Raw genomic sequence first — 23,195 nt, 5'->3', positions numbered from 1 at the left:
AGCTGTTAACTGGTCAATTTTTCCACAAGGGCTGTAGTGCTTGCCCATGACAGGCCTTAAAAATGAAATACATTCTTCTTTATTTCATTTGCCATTGGATAATGGGTGTATTTTCACTACAGGGTCTCAAGGGTGAAGTAGATGCATTAATTTATCTCCTGCCAAATCTGTGTGTCATCTCTGAAGTAAAGAAACAATCACCACAACTAAAATGTCCTTTATAAATTAATGTAAGTGTTCATTAATCATCTTGCAATAAGTTTGAAATTCACTTGCAGAAGCCTACAATAATACAAAAGAAACTACAAGACACAGTGGCACCTTTGGACCCCATAACATATTGAAGATATGGGAGAATTATTTGTTTTTTCTTTTAGCTTTTTTCAATTCGATATATTTTGCTGTGTTCAGGAAAAGTATCTTTGTAATCAGGTAGAATGGAAAGAATAGCTATCATGCCTTAGCCTTCTGAGAAAATCCAAAAATTTGATTATTTTGGCAATCAAAAGAAAAGGGGTGCGCGGGTATTGCCAGGCATGTCTGAAACTTTTCAGAATTTTAAATACAATTCTACAGGAGGACACAAAGTCATATTCATTCATAATAAAACAATGATCCCTGAATCATAGAAAAGCTTGTTGTCCAGACCACCCAAGTGGCTGAAAAGCAAGAATGCCATTGCATGCTCTGGTATTCATAAACCCTCTGAAATGACAGTTCACAAACGCAATAGGTCAAGGGACAAACAGTATTTTATTTTGTTTTTGCCTGTGGAGTTATGCACTCTCCACGCAGGACAGTGTATAAGAGGGCTGTGAGTATCTGGGTGAGAATGACAAAACAGAGGGCCTGAACTCACTTCCAGTGCTCACAAGCTCTCAAGCTACAAGTCCTTGGCTTTAACGCACTCTTCACCAGAAGAGACACATTTTTTAAAAACTGCAGAAAGTTTTCAAATGATCAGCTTCTGCTCGAAACACTGCCCTTCTCATTTCTTGTGTGTCTAATAAGCTTGCCAAGTCAAAAACCCTTAATGTTTATTTAAACAGAAATGTGTTGTTTTAAGTACTTATCTAGTAATGATATTTTTTTCAAACAACTTTTTCCTAAGAAATGACTGAATAAAAACATGACGGGAATCAGAAAAAAGGAGTGCTAATTATGCAGTGAAGAGAAGAGATGAAAGCTTCAGTTTAATACTTCAATGAACCCCAGAGTGTCTGGGATATTGTTCTTTTAGGCCACTGTAGTGCTGTCATCAGCATGCCAAACTCAATAATGTGTAGACTTCTGACAGGCACGGTTTAAACATGTATATGCTGCAGTGGCTTGTTTAGGGACATAATTTTTTTTTAAAAAAGTATTAGTTTCTTCCAATGAAAGTCATGACAAAATTACCAAAGAGTCTTGTGATGGGTGTGTGTTTATAAAAGAGTTGATTGACTGACTGATTGTCTGATTAAGGGGGACAGCTGACAGAGTGCTCTGGTGAAAGTGAGTCTGTTAGTTATTTACAGCGCAGGCTCATAAATACTCCCCCAGACCACTCATGGGCACTAATAGGATTTGGCACAGGAGAATGGGAAGGAGTTTGGAATATTAAGCTACTGTAGAAAAGAAAAGATTTAATATATTGTTGTTTTTTTTGAAGGTCTGTGGGTATTCATTGGATTTTTTGTTTGTTTTTGGAACTGGCTCCACCCTCTTTTAATCCTGTGCAATTAAGGGAATATGAATCATCCTTAGGGAGTGGAAATTTGAACAGTTCAAAGGGATCGGGGTGCTTTCTGCTATAATTTCAAATTACTGATTTCTGTTATTAATTATACATCTTAAGTGCCTTTGAAGAGTGAAGCAGACCATCCTTCATCGGGAAGACATTATGTCTAGCAAAAGAAAAAAAAAAGCTCACTGCTTCAGATAAAGGGTGAGCTTCCAGGAAAAAAAAAATTTGGGGTTTGGTTTTCTAACAAAACATCTCGGGCTCTGACGTCAGTATACTGCTGTCATTTTGAATAGATGTTTGGAAGCAATATACGAATTGTGAGTGAACTTAAATAACTGCCTTCAAGCAATACTTTGAGGGCTAAGCCACATAACCACGGATAATACTTTTCAGTCCCCCTATCTCAATGAGTGTCATCCCATTTTTACTTGGGGAGGGGGGGGGGGGTTGTCAGCAAGGTCTTGTTTTGAATACCAATGTATAGAGTGAAGATGCAAAATAGTGAAAGTGAGCCCAGTTCATAGAGGTAACGAGTGGTTTTCCCTGCCACTTACTTTTCCAAATCTTGCATGTTAAGTAGTTCACTACGAATTTTGTTTCAAATTTGGGGTTAACGATTATTTTATTAAGTCCTTAATACTGCCTATTGTTTAACACTTCACCTTGCAATTAAGACCGGTGCACCAGTACAAGTCGAATGAGAACCGTTCAAGTTTTCATTCATCGCATGAACTGCCACTTTATGATCACAGGTGCTGATGCGATGCTCTCTGCACCGCAAGAACTGCGAGAGAGCATTACAGACACTGATGCGGTGCTTCCTAACAGCATTACCAGAACTCAAGAGAGAGCATTACAGACACTGACCCTGGCCTCACTGACAACATTGCAAGTGTACAGGTGCCTGGTGAGCTGTGGGGCACCTGGTGAGGGGTGGGAAGGTCACTGTTGCATGATGGGAGTGATGATACTGTGGCCAAAGCAAGCCAACAAAGCAAGTCTACTTTTTCTGCTGTTTTCCTCTTCTAAGGGTGTAAAGTGGGAGGGTGCATTGTTCTCCAGTTCCGGCACTACATTGCCAGGCTCTTCAGCATAAATGATAATGGGTGAACCCCTTCCACTGGCCATCCAAAAAAGTACATAAAAGAACCAAATCGTACAGGAAACTCAAAGAATGCCTGCTGACTAAATAATTATGGAAGAAAGATCTCCGAACACCTGAGGCTAGGCAGTAAGTCAGAGACCACAGTCCAGATGCAATCCACAGCACATTCGCTAATTCTGTACAGGATTCAAAGGAAAACACTTTGGCTCAGAACCACTTTGGAGGAACTCCTGGACATGAGGGCTGCTGGGTATATACTAGACAAACTTGTCAGATGCACAGATAGATATGAGACCAAAAGAAAGGCTTGAGTTTTTCTTTGTTCACCATTTACAACATAGGAAGGTTGGGTAAGAGAACAGAGTTTCTTCTAAATCCCAGTTTGCAAACTCGCAAAAATAAAGCTGCGGCTATTTGCGCCAATCCCCTTCAGAATGCCTCCCCATTTGTATCGCCAGTTTGAGGTCTTGTACAGTGTGTGCCAAAGAAAAGCTTTGACTCTCTGCAATGCCTAATGCCACTTCTCCCCTCCTTCAATGCCTGCCTAAGGCTCAGTGGCATACAATGAGAGCCCTTCACTTGTTTTTAGCAAATAAGCCAGAAGAAGACACCGTCTTAAGGTTAACATCAAAACTAAAATCCACATACAAGTCCTCGAAAAAGATTTCTGTGCTGATATCTGCCTTAATAAATCCATTCTGATGGAAAGGAATGTGGCAGTAACTGAATGTCATTTTTTAATTTAAGCAAGCCCAAAGTCTTAACAGAATTATTAGCGTAATAAGTTCCATTGCCTCTACTGAAAAAATGCAGCCAAAAGATTAATAATAATGCATAACTCCAGTTTTGGCACATATCTATAAAGACCAGTATGGTGTCCCTAAAGAACATAATCTTATTTGGGATTTGTTTTGAACATTTTTTAGAAGGAAATAGACTCTCACTGAGTGACAGCTCTTCAGGCGTTGTTGAAAACATAAACCACAAATGAGGTAACATGATAATTGAGATGCATATCGTGAAATATGAAGATATATATCGTGAAATAAAGCACTTATAGATATCTTCCTTACCTGAAAAAGTGTGGTGGCAGGGTCATCCAAATTGGTTTTTGGAGGAGTAATAACTAAATGGGAATGAATAATCAAATAATAAAAATACAGAGAAAATAAGAAAAACTTTTTCCCGCTTGTACATTAAATACAAATGCTCAATTATTTCTTCCTATTGTTGGTCATCAAATTTTTACTTATAGCTAAATGAGTAACTTTTAAAGTCTTGAAAGCTTGTGCCTTTAAAAATCATGGGATTCAAAATAATTAAAGGAAATGTTTATTTTACAATGATAAATTTTACACACCCATGAAGAACAGCTAGCTGCAAAGACTGACATTTCTGGGCAGAACTCATGTCTGTTTAAGTTGGCATCCTTTTACTTTTAATTTAATTACTTTTTAAATGCTTGAAAACAGTATTTAATGTGCTAAGTGATAATACTGCTTAGTACTTAATGCTGAGCTGTTTTCTGTGGTTTTATGCTACCATAATCTATCCCTTTGCATCCTGACCAGATGTGATTGTACAGTAGGTGACAGCCAAATGAATAGATGTAATATAAAGATGATAAAGATACATTTTTATTTCAGATTACTGAATGATTTCAAAATATTTCTAAAAAATTATAATATACTTAACAGAAGTAAAACAGTACAGTAAATTGACTAATTTTAACTAAAACGTAAAGCAAAAAGATAGGCTTTAAGGAAGATGTGTCGTGTGGAATTGTAACTTCTGCATATTTTTTACCAAGGAAAGTTGGTATTCAAAGTAGTAACAGTAAGGCACTTTATCCCTGAGTTTCAGAACAAACTGTACTACTACAGAGATGACTAAAACAGTGCAAGAGAAAGCAATAACATTCAGGCACTGAAAAGGGACTGGGCAGTTGTTGTGTTTTTATTTGCCTTTCACATCAGTAATTGTCATCAGAGTCTGGGCAGGCAATTTGTATTTGATCAAAGAAAACAGACATATTAAAACTATGTACGTGAAAGAGGATTAACTAAAATGTTTCGTGAAGTGTATCCCAGCATTTGGTTCCAATGACAATTTTACTCTTCTTGATTTCTTTAAAACAAATGTTAAACTTAATTAAAACATTGCTGGTAACCCAACCCTTTTTTAACTTACTGTAAGAGATTTAAGGCTAATTTATTCTTTATCCTGTTTTTTGTTTCAAAAGAATGCGATGTACTCCTCTGTGGTTGGCTTCAGTTAAATATAATAGCACGTCTGTCGCTTTTAGCCTGGTTGACAACATGTCTGCCTTGGAAACAGACACTTTCATTCCCATCCTCCGTCATTATAATTCACTGTTGAACTCAGTGACTCATATTTCTCATATGGGAACATCCAACACTTTCCCGAGCAAAGTGCATGTAATTAATGTCTAATTTATTTGGGCTTAAACATGAGAATTCTACAGTGATTCCAAAGCAGTATACTGTAACTTATAAAGGGTCTAACATCCTCTCGGGTGACAATAAAGTGAGGCCTTGTCCTCTTTTTATTTATGGGCTTGTTTGTACTTACACAAGTAGAAGCGGAGCTGTGGATCCTCCAAGTGCTTCTTCACAAACTCTCTCAAAGCACCGACTACAGAGACAAAACAGAACCAGTACAATGTCAGCACATTCAGCAACAGCCAAAAAAAGCAACGACTTAATAAACGTCTTCAATGGTAATAAAGACCATGCTGAAAAAAAAAATTAAAGGTAACTTGCGCACTATGCATGATATGGTGAAGAGATCCTGGAAAGATCAAAACAGTGATCATGACATAACCATTGTTATTTGAATTCAAGCATACAGTAAACATGTACAGTACCATCTCCCCAGAATTCAGCAGAGCGAATTATTTACTGATTAACATCACTTTACTTTGGGGTTATTTCTCTTTTTTTTATGTGGTTGCTACAATACAAACAGAAAACATGTTTTGTTTGTCTTTATCACTTGGTGTTGGAAAAGCGTGCCCTCTGTCAATTACCGTCGAGTGTACCTGTTGCACACCAGCAGCTGGGATTTAATTTAATCAGTGGAGGTTAACCATACCCAGATTAGCATTGCATGCATATTTGTGGTGAGCTGTTTTAACTGCTAGGCGGCTATCCAGAGGATGATGGTTTAGGTCTCGACGGGATCTGAGATTCCAGCCCACATGCTCATGGGCTCAGCTACTCTACCTTCCCTGGACCACCATGGTGAGTAGAGTGGGGTTTTTTTTGCTTTGGAAAGGGAGGAACAACAGGAAAGGGATTCAGATCCAGGACTTAGTCACGAGCCGGGCCTCAGCCAGGACACCCCAGAAGCATGCTGTTTATCAACCATCAAATCGTAAAATAAAATACACAAAAATGTGAAAGTGAAAATTAATTATTGCAATCGCATGCCAAACTATGTTGTGAATCTAGCCAAGTATCTTTCTCCAATCAACATATCCTTTTTTCATTTCTCAGAATCCATCATCCTCTCTTGTGTTATATGCACTTAAGGTAAATTCAAATAAAACCACCTGTCTCATATTAGCTTTGGCTAAATCGGCTTGAGGCAATAAGATGTTTTAAAAGCATGATAGGTTTGCTTTCAGTTTTACCGTTAATGTCTCTGCAGGTTGATATGACAACTGCAGTACTAAAAGATGAGGGCAGAGAATGCCAGGACAGGACTCCCCTATGATGCCAAGCGGATTCTAAGTGTAGCCTGCGTTCACCATTTCAGAAGCAAAGAACCTAACTGACCAGGGACAAGATCCAGAAAGTCTAAAGGCTGTCAGGCTAAAAGAAAAGCATGGAATATTTTTAGTCTTGAACAGATAAAAAAAAATAGTCAAAATCCCCAAAGGCACTGACAAAGACAACCCAGTGGACTTCAGAATCAACAAAGAAACATGAAACATGATACAAGGTAGGTACAGCTGCAGGGATGTATATTTAAAACTTATAACAGGATGCATGTCTTTACACAAAGGGCTGCGGGGGTATTGCACAAGCTAACAGCCTTGTTGTTTGACCTGATCCCGTGTCTCCTTTCAAGGAAGGACTGCATGCAATTAGCTTCTAACCACCAAATGGACTAGAGGGATAGAATGGCCTCCTCTTCTTTATAATGCTATTCATCTCCAATTGTGATTGCAGAAACCAATTACAAAATCTGTTTTAACGTTCATAACTTAATCAGCTTTACTAAATGAGCTCAAGCTGATAACAGATGAGCAGGGGCCAACACTTGGCAAAGCACATAAAAATGTGCCTTCTAAGAAATTGCCTCTTCTTTGTTACTAGATGAAAATCACAACAGCTGTTATTACATACACAAGTATCAAGGAACCCTCTTGTAGATTACAGTGACACATTAATGAAAATGACATAATGAAAATGATAAGCATATCTGATAATGTATCCAGAAGAGAAAAGCGGCAAAGAAAAGCAAAGAAATACTTCTTTATTTTAGCAAGAGTACGGTCTGACAATTTTACAGCACAAAATTGTTTGTGTGTAAAAGAGGTTGCAGAAATGGGAGCCAAACCCTCCTTAGAACATTAAGTGGAAGACTCTAATAAAATTAAACCATCGCAAGAATGAAAGAGACAGACATCAAAGTCAAGTTGAATTGCACAAGCTGTTTGATCTCTCTCTCGTTTTTTTTTTTAAGATTTAGTCTGGCTGATGCAGAACCATTTACACTCTGGTCTTCATTATTTCAAACCCCTTTAAAATGACTTTATTATTGTACTTTCAGATTTACCAGCTCAAGGGTTGAAGGGAGACTCCTGTCATCTTTATTACTTGGACACGGAGAGGGAAAAGAGAGCAAAGATAAGTGAAATATTACTATTTATATTGGTTATGAAGAAAACTAGCTTGCAAAATACTAAACTTGGTGATTTGTCCAAAATCTATGGAAGAAGGAAAAAATGTGTCCTGTCCCAGAGATATTCTCTTAACAATGGTGGAAGAGTAAATACACAGTATCCTGCAAAATTACTCAACAAATCACAAAGATTCTACTTTTTGTTGATGTCTGAACTTGAAATCATTACACTTTCAGTTAGTTTATATTTAGAATCTACACAATATTCAGTACTCCTGATTGATCAAGCTAAAAATACAAACAGCATCTAAATACTTTTTTAGAGAAAATGCAAAGATTTGCAATTGCAAAAGTATTCAACCCCTGAATCAGTTCAGGAGCAAAAGATTAGTCAAAAGATTACTTTGTCTACATGCAATCAAAGTGGTTTAAGTTCAGAGAAAATGCATGTCTCCCTCAGTTTGATTGCAGGACACAACTCACATAGTGATATGTCTAACCAACCATAAAAAACAAGGAGCTTTCCAAATAAGTCAGGGATATAGTGATAGACAGGTATAGATTAGGAGAAAGTTAAAAACATGTTTCAAAGCCACTGCTCATCACTAAGTGAAACATGCATTAAACCACCCAGATACGCCCGATATCAGGCCAAAGATCCAAACTGAGCAGCTGTGCAAGCAGAAACTGCCACTTTAAAGCCAACAATGACTTGGAGACATTTGCAAAATTAGTCAGTTTTCACATATAGGCAATATCCCAGTCCTTACACAAAGCTGGCCTGTATGTAAGCTGTAAGCAGGAAGAAGATTTTGTGGTCAGATGAGACAATATTTGAACATTTTGGTCTAAAAGCAATCTGTTACATCTGGTACAAGCCTAACACTGCATATTACACAGTCATCACTATCCCAGCTGTCAAGCATAGTGGTTACAGCACCATTTTAAGGAGATGCTTCTTATTTGTATGGATTGGGAAACCTGTCAAGTTTGGGGATAAAACAGATGATGCACAATGTGGGTATAGGTTAAGGGAAAACCTGCCTGTATCAGCCAAGAAATTAAAATTGGGTCAAAAATTCACATTTCAGCTGAACAAAGACCTGAAGCAGAAGGCAAAAGCCTCTCTGGAATGGTTGCACAAGAAGACTGTACTGTATGTCCTTGAGTGGCCTGGTGACTTTACTGAATAGAAAATTTATGGCAAGAATGGAAGGTCAAAACCCATCAACAGTCCTCGAAAAACTTGTCGAAACGAGTAATTTTACCAGGTAGAAAGGGCAAAATTGACACCACAGTACCAAGAAAACGTAATTTCTGCCAAAGGTCCTTGTCTAAGTACTGACTTGGTGACTTAGTATCTAATGCAACCAGTACATTTTAATTTGTTGTTTTTTCCTTAAATGTTTTGCTTACACAACAGTGTAAAGTTCGATCATAGTTTTGAATAAAATAATTAATTTGAACAAAGGTATTCATTACCTGTATCATCAAAACGTGAATTTATTGGTCAGCAGTGTTTTCGCAAGGCACTGTACATAATGAAAACAACTAAAGTAAAAGAATCAGTTTATTACCTAAAAGCAACGCCACAGATTAATAATAAAGCAATATAAAACACTAGCAGGAGTTCAAGTAGGTGGCTGCGCCAGTGTGCATAGGCTGCAAAGGAACAAGTAAAGGTTTATTCCCTGCTGAAAAGAGAAGAGAGGAAACACAACGTTTCAGCTGTGGAGCCTTCTTCGTTGGGTTTCCTTTCTTCTCTTATCAGCATGGAATAAACTTTTACTTGTTCCTAAAATACTAATGTTCCATCTGTCCCCTCACATAGAAAGAACTGTATAAGTTCTCATCAATTTATGGGCAGCACCTGAACTTCAAAAAAGACCCGAACACGTTCTGACTACCTGTGGTGAAATCTATGGATGTCTGTAACCTTAATGAATTCCTTTTTCTAAGAGTAAAAGATTTACGGAAGCCCTCTGCTTTAGTTTCCCTTTTGGCATCCCAGAGGACATGAAGGATCATCTCAAGAAACAAAAGAAATGCATAATTTGCTTTTCTGTGTCTTTAAAGGAAGTTCAAATTAAGTTGTGTTTTTTTAAATTTTATTATACTTTTATTGCCACTTGGTTTGCATATATACTGCAGCCCACAGTCGGCGCTTAGAGAACACAATTAAAAAAACAACAACAGTACGGGTCTTTTTTGTGTGAAACTTTACTGTAAGTCACTTGTGCCTGTGGTGTCTGCGAGGTTTTCGGTCGGAGCACTCGTGACAGCGCCTGTTTAGTTCTCCATGTGAAAGACTTGACACACCATCACGCGAACTACAGATGTTGTTACAACTCAGGACTTTACGGAATCCAATGAAGAAAGGTAATAAAAAACATAATTTAAACCCTAACATGAAAGCTTCACAACACACATGACCATGGGTCAATGGGTAATTTCACTCAAGGGATAAACTCAATAAAAAAAACTCTGTTAAAAAAATCCAATTGCTTTTAAACAGTACAGCATTTCACATCTGATACACATACACACTAATGACACCAGAGGCAATGCATGTCAAAGCCTTATTTGACACTAGATGTTTTAAAGGCTTTGATCTTTCCAGTCACCTGAAAGTAATACTAACCATTTGGTCAGGTTTTTGATAACTGCTCTTGTGTTGTTCTTGTTTACCTAAATCTTTATAGACATTAGTGAGGGAAAGAAAAAAGTGAAGAAAAAACAGGCAAACTAAAACGGAAGAGAGATGAGAAAATCTTAAAATGAGAAAAAGAGTGGTAACTACCATCAATTTTCCTTTTCTTAAATATTTTTCACATGGCACACTATTCATATTTGGAACACACAGTTTTATTTCCTTCTACCAGATCATTCATATTTAAACATAATTCCCACAATCCTATAAGCAAAATAAGAAATATTTTGAATTGAATTGCTGGTGGGCTATCCATACAAAGATTTAACCGCAATGTTGGCAAAATGCAAGGCAAATGTATTTCTGTTAAATAAGGCACTACACTACGTTTTGTTTCTGAATTAATTCTCTTTGGGATAAAAAGCACTGTATGAAATGCAATTATTATGTGTGTGTTTTAGAACTAAAACATTTCATCTCTCATTTGCAAAATCCAGTTTCTTATACACCCATATTTGCTAATGATAAAGAAGAAACTAAATTTTGTGGGCTCTCAAGCCCTCCACATATTTTTGTATTATAATGCTGGATTATAGTTCACAAATTACCAGCCAAATAAGTTTGATCACAGCACAGGTGTGGTCTATACTTCAGGCACTTGGCCACAGGGGGCACTGTTATGTGTCACTGCAAGAAATCAATTGACAACAGGTAGGCTTGCTCCTTCATAACTGCATAACATACACTGACTGCACACAAAATGCAGTAACACCTAAAACATCACAGCACTGGGTCCTTGGGTGGAGTTTAAATATTCTCCCTGTATTCGAGTTTCCTCTGGGTGCTCCAGCTTCCTCCCACACTCTAAAGATATACATCCAGGTCTCTGAGAAAATTGGCGCTGGTGTGAGTGTGTGTGTGTTTTTGTCTGTCTGCGCTGCGATGGACTGGCGTTCCATCCAGGGTGTACCGCGCCTTGTGTCTGTTGCTTGCCGGGGTAGGCTCAGGCACCCCTGTGACCCAACATTGGATAAAGAAGTTAGAAAACATGGATGGATGGTTGATGCAACAGCAGCCATAGTGCACCAGTACGCTCACCACACATCAGCTCTCAGTGGAGAGGAGAGCAGAACGATGAAGCCAACAGACAGATAGGGATTATTAGGAGGCCATGATTGATAAAGGCCACGGGGAATTTGGCCAGGGCATAGGGGTTACACACCTACCCTTTCCAAGACTCACCTTGGAAGTTTTAGAGACCACGGAGAGTCAGGACCTAAGCTGAAAATCTTATTCAGAGATCAGCCTAAATTTTTTACAGTATAATGTCCCCATCACTATACTGGGGCATTAGGACCCACACAGACCGCAGGGTGAGCGCCCCCTGCTGGCCCCACTAACACCTCTTCCAGCAGCAACCTGAACTTTCCCAGGAATCTCCCCTCCAGGTATTGACCAGGCTCACACCTGCCCAGCTTCAGTGGGCTGCCAGCAGTGAGTTACAGGGTTATGTAGCTGCTGGCCTGTGGCAGGAGCCAGGGGTGAACTCTCTATGTTTGGATCACATATCTTAATCTGTGCTCTGAGAAAGAGTATGTACTGGAGCCGAAGACCATTCAATGTCTGACATGCATCAAGCTCCATAGCATTTTACTGGAGAAGTAAAAAACAAATGCAAGACAGCCACCTTAATAATTTAGCCCCATACTACCTAAAGCAATATGCACCATTGTCCAGGGAATCCCAGTCACAGTTGACTAGCAACATGTTTTATGATTTATGGCACAAATTATGAAGGATTTAGAAGTCACTCACTTGTCTCCAGGGGCCGAAAGAAACCCTGTAGAACATGCCTGTCTGGAAACTGGACTCTCACAACCACCTGCCGAGACAGAAAGAAATAATTTGTTAACAAGGAAGAAAGTCACTTTGGAAATACAGCCATTAACGGAGTGAAAAAAGTAAATATCCTGAATATTCTGTTATAGCTGACCATGTGTGGCTGAATTTAATGATAAGCATTTTAAAAATCCCCTGTAACACAGCACTAATCATTGTTCATCATTAAAGCATTTTAAATCTTTACTGTGATGATAACAGTGATATCGAATGACATTTAGACTGTTACAAAACACTACATCATAAATTAACGATACAATCTACATGTGATAACATTTCTTATTGTAAAAGAAGCATTTTTATCCCTCAAAGAAGGAAACACAATAGCAAATTTTGTATCTTAGCCTTGCTAAGCCTTGCTATTTTATGTATTTTGACGATTCAATTTTTGGAGCTAAGTAGTCAAAAGTCAATGAAGAAGTGATGCTTTGCAGGTTATAACTTAAGTAAGGGAGAGGACAAATTTGTTGATCAGCTTTTCTGCCACAGTTAGTGCTAACAGAGGATAACAGATACCTTGGGGTATTTCTCCATCTTCTCCTTCATCTGTGACTCCCGCAGAGCCCTTGTCATGAGTGGAACTTCTTCAAACAGCTTCCTGGTGCAAAAAAAAAAAGATGCAACATCTCGCTTTTGTTATCGGTTTGCTGTTCCAAATTCAGAGAATCTGTTCTCTTACTGCTCAGCCACTAACTGGCTGATTTGCAGCTCATGGCCACAAAGAGAGGACCTGCTGGGGAGGCAGAAAGGAAGGCCCTATCGTAAGATATAAACCTGCTTATACTGCTTGGAATTTTAGACAATGCACCGCAACCTCTTACCTGAGTGCCACACAAGGAGTCAGATGTTTATCCCATGAATCATGTCTCTGTACACATAATCTTAGAAAGTCTAGTAATAATCTGAAATATTAACTGAAAGTAAAGAAAATACCTAAATACAAAACTGATGCACCACTAAAAATCTATCTAGTGTTTATATAAATATGAATCAACAAACTACAGATTGCAAATGTCTATTTCAAATACATCTCATATACTGTATATATTTTAGTTTTCAATTTTTGTTTGCAGTTTTTGCTGACATTACACTTTTCAACCACAAAAGTGTTCAGCTTATACGTTCAGATTTTTATCATAATTACTTTAAAGCAAACGTGTGCACATCATTTGTCATTCAACAAAATGAGACATCACTGGAAGGAAGCGAATGCTTCTGTAAAGCACTGTCCAATACTTTTAGCAGGTGTATACCAATGAATTATTCCATTGCCGAGACAGTCACGGCACCCTAAAACATCGCAATTGGAAGGTAAACAAGCAAACATGGCCTGCAGCCCATGTCAACTTAATTTGAGAAATTCCAGTTGATTAAGTTAATTAGTTATTAGCATGCAAGGATGCATCCAAACAGGCATTAAAACACGACAAAATTATCGGTCCCAATACACATTTTAGAACATAAGAAAGGATGGAAACAAGAGACAGGCATTTAGCCCATTTAGCCCGTGGATAAGTTAAGAACTAACTGATATGAGGGTCTCATTCAGCTGATTCTTGTTCCAGGCTCCCAAAACCTCTTTGTTGCATTTTTAATGCCTCTCGATTTGCCTAACCATGATGTGTTGTGTTCCGAGAGTTGCATGCCTGCTTCAGTCAAGTTAATAAGAATGTGAAGGCAACTGAAAAAACTACTGCTTGACATTGTGAACTTAAGACACAGGCGACCCTCCGTGTAGACAGATTACCACTTCATTAAACAAACCAAGAATCCAACAATAACACACTCTTAAACACAGATTCCTCTATGAAAAGTTCCCATTAACTCTCTCCCACTTTAAACAGATATAAAACGTCTTGTGGAAAACTATGCCCCTTGCCAAAAGTTACTGGAGGGAAATGGAAAGATGTTTTGCTTTTTGACAATTACAAAATATACAAGCTGAAAACATGTTTACAAGTGTGTGTGTATGTACTGTATATATACCATTTAAAAACACACTTCATAAAAAAAGACACATCAAATGGGACTTTCCCATTTTAAGAACTACCCTCAACAGGAACGATTTTATCTGTTCAATTCCAAAAAGCTGGGACAGATTATAAAAACACAAAAAGCTGTTAAGGGAACAGTTGGATGTGGGTGACCACAGTTTCGAGGTTGACCAGAATAGGTCATAAAAACAAAATGAACCACTAGCACTGGCAGTAATAAGCCATGTATATAAAAACTAGTGAGGAGTGGGAATTTCTCAAATTATGCTGTGCCCAAAGAAAATAAATAGAAAAATATTAACCTGAGGAATGCTGGTGCTCTGAGAGCTATGCCAGTCTGATTTATTGCTCAATGAATGCCTGGAGAGAACTGTGGTCGACTAATTTTATGTTATACAATTGGAGACAATTACACTGAACAAGAAAGCAACTGGGGTTGCCTTTTCCACCAATGGGAAGGAGGATAGAGGACAGCAATTAGGGAAACGAGCAAGAGAAGCCGCCCCATGCGTGTCAGGCATGCGTGCAAGAAGCACAGAATGTCAAGCCATAATGGGCCAGCAGGGGTTTATCTGTCTGTGGTTTGCAGCCCCGACATGCCCTCCCCCAATTACAGCAGCATCAAAACAGGTTGTGTCATATGCCTTTGCACTGATGAACCTCCCTGCTCGAAAAAGACCTGGCTGTTACAGGTAATGGTCTCCACACTGAAATGTAGTTACGCCTAGAGGGGATCTGCATGTCTTGAAGGAATCTTCTGAAAAATCACGCAGTAATGTGGCTCCCAAAAATGTTTTTCAAGCAAAAAAACATCTGAGAAGAAAAAGGCATAAAAAGTGGATTGAAGGTTCTATAGCTTCATACCACAAGTCACTGTAGTTGTAAAACCAGTTCACACCTTTTCACTTCTAATATACCAAGGATCTAAGTCACAAAATGTTTTCTATAAATGTATTGCTAGCATTGTTATTTAAGAAGGACGTTTGTGTCAACACAAGACTTAAGAACTACTTATATACAACATCTACAAAATAATCAGTCTCACAAATTCTTGCATTTTCCAGTTGTTACTAGAGAATGTGTTAAATACTCTATATAGCTGTGTACAGCTCATCAGTTCAATCAGTTGAGTGCTGTGTGAAACTGGAAAAATGCACGTTTATAAAGTTACATCATTGATTCATTTTCCCGCTTTCCACAGTGAGTATGTAAAATGGGAAAACTCAAAGTTGTGTACTCGCAGGAAGTGCTCTCACAAAACAAACATATGGATTTTTTCACCAAACTGAACTTCTAAAATAGCAAGGATACACAGCATCATTAATTACAAAAAGTAACTGATGGGTTACAAGATGATATAAGGCCAGTTGTTTAATTTGCATGTACTCAGAATTTTGAATAATGATCATAAATCTGTGCCTGCGCTTAGGAACACACCTGCCTGGACTGATAATATTAAAAGTAATCTCCAAACTCAGCCGGGCCTGATGTTTCAGTTTCATTTCTCATGAAGGACACTGACTGATGCAATTTCACACGCAGCTTGCCCTGCTCTGGTTTAAGAAAAGGGAAGCTTTGCTCTCACATCTGTAGGGTTCAGATTCAATCACAAAGGTGAAACAGCCCTGTGACTGAGGACTTAACAAGCGCAGACCCATGTGCAAACTCACTTCAAAGTGGCATGGGGATGAATTTAAATTAAAGAGGCTGTAAAGTAAAACAGAAGCTCATCAGTTTCCAAAACATTAAAGGGTTATTTCTGCAAAATAAACTCAGACCATACAGCTATTCCTCAGAACATTTGTTATACCATCTTCAAGGGGAAATATTAAACCAAGATGCTGTTTTATGCTAGGGATATACAGGAGACCCTGTTGTCTAAATTTTAGAGATGTGTCACAGAAGAAAATTGGTCTGAGCTTTTTGATCTGCACTCTATGTAGTTTGCAGAGAATCATGAATATAAACAGGACCATTTAAAACGCCATATTTAAAAAAAAAGAGGCACAATACTGCTGATAATATGGAATTTGTCTTATCTTGATAGACAAATTACAAGCTTCATTTTGAATTTGTTGTTCTGGCAAGAAAGATCATGCTTTGAGCAAAATATTTTATCCTTAATATAACTAATTTGTGTAATTACAGAGGGACATGAAACAACTGGTATATTTTGTTGACACCCCATGTATACGATTTCAATAAAAGTTTTACTGCACATCAGGTTTTTCCACACACAAAATGAAGCAAATTAAACTAAAATAAAAATTATATTGAGGGAAAGACTGTCAAAGACATTTGTCTACTGTGGTTACATTCATTTACTATCATCTCAAACCGCAAAAAAAAATAGTTGTACAACATTCACGAAGAAAGTTTTGTTTTGAAGAGCAACTCGTAAAAAAAGCCAGAACACCAACTGGCAGAAAAAGAGGTATTTTGCAACTTTCGCCACTGTCTTACATTCCCATTCCAAGGGCTTTTAATTAAGGAATGGTAAGTTACAATTTTTAGTTTAAAAATAATACAACGTGTACTTTAAATACCAAAGATTCCCCTGAAAATGAGAGGTGAGCCGTTTTAGGTGGGTCAATAATAGAGGCCACATTTAAATTCAGACGTACTCGAGTGACCTTCTCTAGACCTATCTCATACCATTAGGCTAAACTCAGCACAAGGTCATCTGTCTTCTCCCTGCGCTAAGTGCTCAGGAAACCTGCCACTGTTCTGTGTAATAGGGTTGCTAAGTATAGATATTCGACACAACAGCCTCTCTGTCACGATGTGTCCTGCCAGCTGCAATTTATAGCAACCCCCCAGGCTGCTTTACTGTCCTCCTTTCCTTCTGTACCAAAGCAGGGCCAGGCCATGCCTCTCTCCATGAGGATCCCAGCCTCTCCCGCCTTGTCCCAGCTCTCTTTACACCGACCAAACCTTTCGTATTTCTGAGCTAAACGCCGGCCAGGCAGGAGCCAGCGGGAAAAGATTGAATGACATTGTCCGATCAGTTCACAGAAGATTTTCTTCTTTTAAAAAAAAAAAAAGTGGAATGGAGTGGAGTGGAGTGGGTGGAGTCAGATGAACAGCGCCCGGAGGGTCGGGGTTGGGAAGATTGGGGGGGGGGGTGATACAACAACGTGGTTACCGTTCGCTCTTCAGCTGCGCAAACCGCTTCCTGATGTCGTCGACGGTCACCTCGAAGAACTCATCAGGCAGGTCTACGCTGTTGCTGTGCCCGCGTTCCCCAGCATCCATGTGAAAGACCAATGGATCCCTGTCCACAGGCTGCAACAGGAGAGATCTGTTTGGCCGGGCATTCAACTAGTAATGGCAAAAATAATATCTGGCACAGAAAGGAGTGTTTTGAAACTGCACCACCAGGCTTTTAATGTGGCATAACTTGAGATTCCTGCAGCACACGTGTTAGAGCTCCCCCCTGAGGCCACTCTCAGTACAGCACACACTGAGGGATGTTTAACATTAAACAAGCTGCCTATACAGCAAGAGCAATACAAACAATTCGCATGCCTGACTTGCATCCGTCTTTTTTTACCAAGAGGAGAAAACTATGAAAACTGTGAAGTCTCTCACAGATCCTTCAGGATGCTAATGTATGTGCTTATAATATTTAAATGTTAAAACTTTTCTTTTTCACTTCATTGCCTCGGATGTTTGCGAAGTGGGTGAAGCCAACGCAGCATGGAGGAAAACGATTAATTAGCAGGGCCCTGGATGTTAAAAATAAAAAGTCCATGCATCAAAAGCAACCAGGATAATGATGCGGGTGGAGAGCGAAGCAGTCTACTTTGTGGGACGGGCGCAGTCACACGTTACGGCACATACTTGTAAAGGGAAAGAATGGGCAATGTCAAATTAAAGTGAAGAATGGGATGTAAATCCCAGATGACAGCAAACTGTTCAAATGCTGAATCTTTGCCCAGCAGCTCTACTAAGAGACTGAGGGCTGTATTAACTTAACTTTTTGGGGGATGTAATCCATTTGAGAATAATATGGTCATGGTGATACACCCAAGACGTTCAGATATGAACAACGAATCAAGTGGTACGTTCAGAGAAATAATTTGTTGTTACAGGAAATGCTACAATTCTATGAAACTCAATGCTACGTCAGGGCCTACTTTCTTTTATTTTGACAGATCACAAAAGGCCGAGACAGAGACCAGTTGTTCAAGCGTTCAGAGATAGGGACATGAGAATGTCTTTCTGAAATCTGACATAAGACTTCCCCTGACGGTTTTGGGGTCTGCTGCATGCACCTGACCTCAGTAGGGCTCATCATGCCTGCCTGACAATGTGAGGGGACACAGGAGGCCACTGGAAATGATAGACTTAGACGTACGGCTTTCATGACATGTCTCATTTACATGAAAAAAAGAGAATGTTAAATCATTGGCACTGATAGGATTGTTGGAGCCTGTAGAGTACGCATTAAGAATAGCATCATTTAAATTATTTAAATGGCTTAGTTAAAAAAATCATTTGATTCATTTAAAAAAAATGTGTGCTAGTAATGGTGATGAACCAAATAATATGTTTTTATGCCAACCTCAAGTTCCATAAATAGTCAAATGAAAATCAAATTTAAGAAAACGTCCCCTGTCTCCTGGCCACAACAAACCTACAGCGAACTAAAATAATAAATGATAAAAATAACTTGTTTCTCTCAGTGATTGCAAAACCTAATGTGCATGTTTCTTTTTATGAAGCCAGTTTTGACTGACAGATTCTCTTTTGCTTGGACCCTTTGCAGAAATGACCATGTCTGACCTCAAGACCATTTCCGGAGTCAACAGCGAATCGCAGAGGAAACAAGAAGATGGGACAGATATTTTTAGCCGTTTTATAGAAAGCACCATTTTGGTTTCCTAGAGCAGACACTGCACTTGGCTCCACAGCATGCCCACTGTGGTGCGACACTCTGGCTCAGCCCGCTGCCAAGCTCCAATCACCAGCCGGGAGGCTTCATTTATGGCCAATATGACAGCCCTTTAATCTGACAAGTCACTTTGTTCTTTGTCCTTGTTCAGTTTTGACATCCGCTGCATCAAGGAGAGGAGACACATTTCTTTTGTCTCAGTCTCTTTGTGGCTAACGGCTTCAATGAATTAATTAATAGGAAGAAATTCTTTGCTTCTCCTTTGAGGGGAAAAAGGAAACCATTTAATTTATAAAAACCAAAGTTCTCAGGAATTAAATGTAAAACTCCTTATAATAGTAAGGAAGTAAAAAAAATGTGTGCACATATTTCTTATAATAGCAACACAGGACAATGACATGATTTATTTAACTGAGTAACATCATATGTAATGCAATACAAAAACAAATGGCCAGAGCTTTACCTTGATGTCTGCTAAATAGCTACTTAATTACTAATTACTCTGATTGATGCAAGCCGGTGAATGATGAAAAAAGCTCTACTTTTCCTTTTTATAAAAATGACCATGGAATGTAACTTTAACCCTCATTTCTACAATCATTCTTTTCATTTTTTTCTTAGCTCTTTTAAAAGACCTCCAAATCACCCTGTATATATTTTCAGACTTAAAATAACAAACACCAAGTATTTCAGAAAAAAAGGACAAACATCTCTTTAAGGTGCATTTTTTTCCAATCAGTCCTTCTGTAACTTAATACCAACTTAATTTTTTTAACTTCTTTCAAAACATGAAATGATCAATGACTTTTTTTTTTACCTCTAAAAATTCTTCTCCCTGTTCAATGTCCCATTCACCGTGTTTAGCACACACTGGGCCCTAAAACAAAATTAAAAACAAGGATTACAAAGGCATTCTTAAAAAAGAGACTGATCAAAATTACAAGGCTTTGTTTTACTATTTTTGTCATTAAAGCGACATTTAGAATAGTCAACAACCCAGCGTGGGTGGTGGGACCTCTTTTTTTATTTTTATTTTTTAGAAAACATGCCACAGTCCATTGTAACTACAGGGTAACATCAGGATAATTAGAGCTCTCTTCCAGAAGACCTTAGGAGTGTCCCCATTAGGAACTCTCATCTGACATCCATCTTGGTTTTTCTCTCTAAGAAATCTGCAATTTTAAATGGGTATTTTTCTTTTAGTTTGTTTATTTATGTCGGCATTGGGCTCAATAAGGAGTTCATGAAATGATTACAAAATACAGAACATCTGAAAAACCACCATCAAATGGAAATAGCAGATTTCTTATTTGTGCTTTAAGAGCAGTAAATGATCAATTCTGACTACAGTTTAGCAAGCTACACTTTTCTGAGTTATATATTTTATTAGTGCTTAGCCTACTTAAATAATTGTTTTTTATAGTTATAGTGGATTACACTGTTGTAGTTAGTTCTGCTGCCTCACAACTCTAGGGTCCTGGGTTTGACTCTGGACTGATCTTGTGTGGACTCTGCATGTATTCCCTGTGGCCTTGAGGGTTTTTCTACAGGTGCTCCTGTTTCCTTCCACAGTCCAAAGCCAATCAGGTTGGTGTCTAAATTTCCTCCTAAAGTTTGAGTGAGTTTCTGTGTGTGCAAGTGTAAATGAGTGAGTGCGTTTGTGTACATGCACATGTGAGCGAGTGTGTGTGTTTGTGTGCAGATGTGCTTGTATGAGTGAGTGAGTTTCTGCGTGTGCATGTGTGCCTTGTGATGGACTGGCCCCTAGTCCAAAATCTATCTTGGTTTGTGCTCATTGTCTGCCAGGTTATGTTCTGGCTAACCACGACCCTGTGTTAGATTAAGCAGTAATTGAAAATGAATGGATGTAGCAATAATTGTAGCACAAAACAAGCATTAATGATGTAATTGAAAATAAAAATCCTACACGGTGTAAGACTTTGCAATGTAACATCTTTAATTAAGTCAACCAAAAAGAATTCCACTCCTTCCAACATCAGTAATGACCTTAGTGATGAAAGTGAAGAAGTGAAGAGTTTATTATTGCAGTTATCGCACTCTGCGGCTGAGAGCTGATAAGGTGAATGCACATTCATGTTGCCTGTTTTTTTCAATGAAATGCTGAAGCTGTGCATACTATAGGGTTAAGGTTAGGAAATGTGACAAAACATCAGCCAGCAAGAACCAGTTGCCAAAACAGATGCTGACAGTTCTTCAAAGATGAAAACACCAGACTTACTTCCAAACAACACATTAGAGCTAAAACTCAGCGATGACATCACTAATTGCAACTACTACGAGTCAGCAGCCTTGATAGTACCATTCAGAGAGCCTTTGATGAGTGATTTATCTCAAACGGTTTCTAATATACTTCCACAGGCAGTGCTATTCAGGCATACAATAAGCATTCTTGAAATGGTACACTGTCTATTTCCCCAGACACGCTGGAACACTTGTTATTGAACTTGGAACACAACTGTTACAGAACTCTTAGAACATAAGTAACAAGTAACTAGAAAGAGGAAAGTTCACACAATATGAATTGTGAAATATGAAAACCATGTAATACAGAATTGCCGGTAATTTGATTTTTATAAGTCCTTTAAGTACTGAGAATCCCCAGCTAAGCAGACTTTTAAACACCTGTAAACTGTATTGACACAGCAAAATCATAACTTTAACACACACAGGTCTAAACCAGTCTACTCTATGAGGAGTACATGTTGTATACTTAACTGGCAAAAATCACAATTACCATAAATCATTAACTTCATCATTAAATTTGACCAAAACCATTGTATTTTTATTGACATAGTAATATGGTAATACTACCAACCTGTATCTGCCAGAACAGAAAATTTGCCATTTAACACATCTTAAGCATTTCTTAATTTACCCTGTGCTATAAAGCTAAAATAAAATCCATTCTAAATCCTCTTAAAACACAATTAGATTTAAGAGTAAAAAGTACAATCAACTTTAAATTGTGAAATGTTCCTGATTTTTTGGCCATGCTATCTTCCAGGTTTACATCCTGATATTCCTCTAATCTCTACGCTGCATAATTAAAACATGGTAATGCCACGAAGATTACAAAGGTGATTAAAAGAGAAACAAGATACTTTAATTATCAAGGAGGCTTTGTTCCCAGAACTCAGTTTAACACTTCCTAACTGAATGAGTCTTTGGAAGATTGCCTTGAGTCAAGACGTGTGCTATTCAAACGAGTGGGTGCAACTACACAGAGAAACAGATCATCGTTATCAACTACAGCTGATCCAAAATGTAGCTACTGTACTAACCCTGCCCTGTCAGAGAAACCCTGTACTACAGATTCAGTTCTCCTTCAGGATGCAAAGCCCTTTTCTCTCTTATGACAGCACATGTTAACTGTTGACTGACCAAAAGAGGTGATTTGTCTTACCATTTCTATTCTTGAATGCATGCTTTAAAACATTAACAAGTGAAAACCCCCCCCCCCCAAAAAAAAAAACATCCCAGCCCCCCAAAAATCTATGGTTTTAATCTTTGAGACAGCATGCAAACATGGTGGTCAACACCTGATCCTGGATTCGATTTTGGACTGGGGTGCCTTCTGTATTTTCATAAAATGCAACAGATTCCTTAGACCTTCCCTGTGATGGACTGGCATACTATCCAGGGTGTAGTCATGCCTTCCAGCATTTTTCTGTCTAAAATGGATATATGGTGTTTTACACATCTCCCAACTTGCCACAGTCCACTTCCAGTTTTGCTTCATAAGGGAAATTTCATATCAATTCTTTTATACTCGTAGGTGAATGCTCATGAGTCATAGTCACTTCTTAAAATCACTGCCAGACGATGCTCAGGTTGACCATGGGAGCAGGATTCAGGCTCCCAATTTGAATCAATTTCCTGAGGACAAACTAGAAGTACTTACAGTAAAGTTACAGTAAGAGATGTTAATTCTCTTTTATTTAAAAAAAAAACGTGAAACCTCAGAGCTACGTTTAATGGGCCTTCCAAATTCAAATACTAAGGAATATTTAGAAAGATGTTGCCAAAGATTA

At 38.4% G+C, this 23,195-nt stretch overlaps 1 protein-coding gene across 2 annotated transcripts in view; it reads right to left on the bottom strand.

The window, feature by feature from the left end:
- aspscr1 (ASPSCR1 tether for SLC2A4, UBX domain containing) overlaps positions 1-23,195 on the bottom strand; it is a 67,675-nt gene that overhangs the window by 23,095 nt on the left and 21,385 nt on the right. Inside the window, exons 8-13 of one of the 2 annotated variants that reach the window (XM_088599781.1) lie at positions 19,961-20,020; positions 17,392-17,531; positions 12,769-12,850; positions 12,169-12,235; positions 5,424-5,486; positions 3,905-3,957 (exon numbers count right to left, since the gene is read on the bottom strand). In XM_088599781.1, the coding sequence (XP_088455907.1) occupies positions 3,905-3,957; positions 5,424-5,486; positions 12,169-12,235; positions 12,769-12,850; positions 17,392-17,531; positions 19,961-20,020 (465 nt within the window). The remainder of the gene's footprint in view (positions 1-3,904; positions 3,958-5,423; positions 5,487-12,168; positions 12,236-12,768; positions 12,851-17,391; positions 17,532-19,960; positions 20,021-23,195) is intronic. The other variant, XM_088599782.1, reaches the window with a different exon arrangement.

The sequence above is a fragment of the Lepisosteus platostomus genome, chromosome 11 (assembly GCF_059453375.1).
Source record: "Lepisosteus platostomus isolate fLepPlt1 chromosome 11, fLepPlt1.hap1, whole genome shotgun sequence".
NCBI classification, from domain to species: domain Eukaryota; kingdom Metazoa; phylum Chordata; class Actinopteri; order Semionotiformes; family Lepisosteidae; genus Lepisosteus; species Lepisosteus platostomus.
Note: the sequence above shows the minus strand (reverse complement) of the source record. Positions and strands in the feature narration are given on the sequence as shown.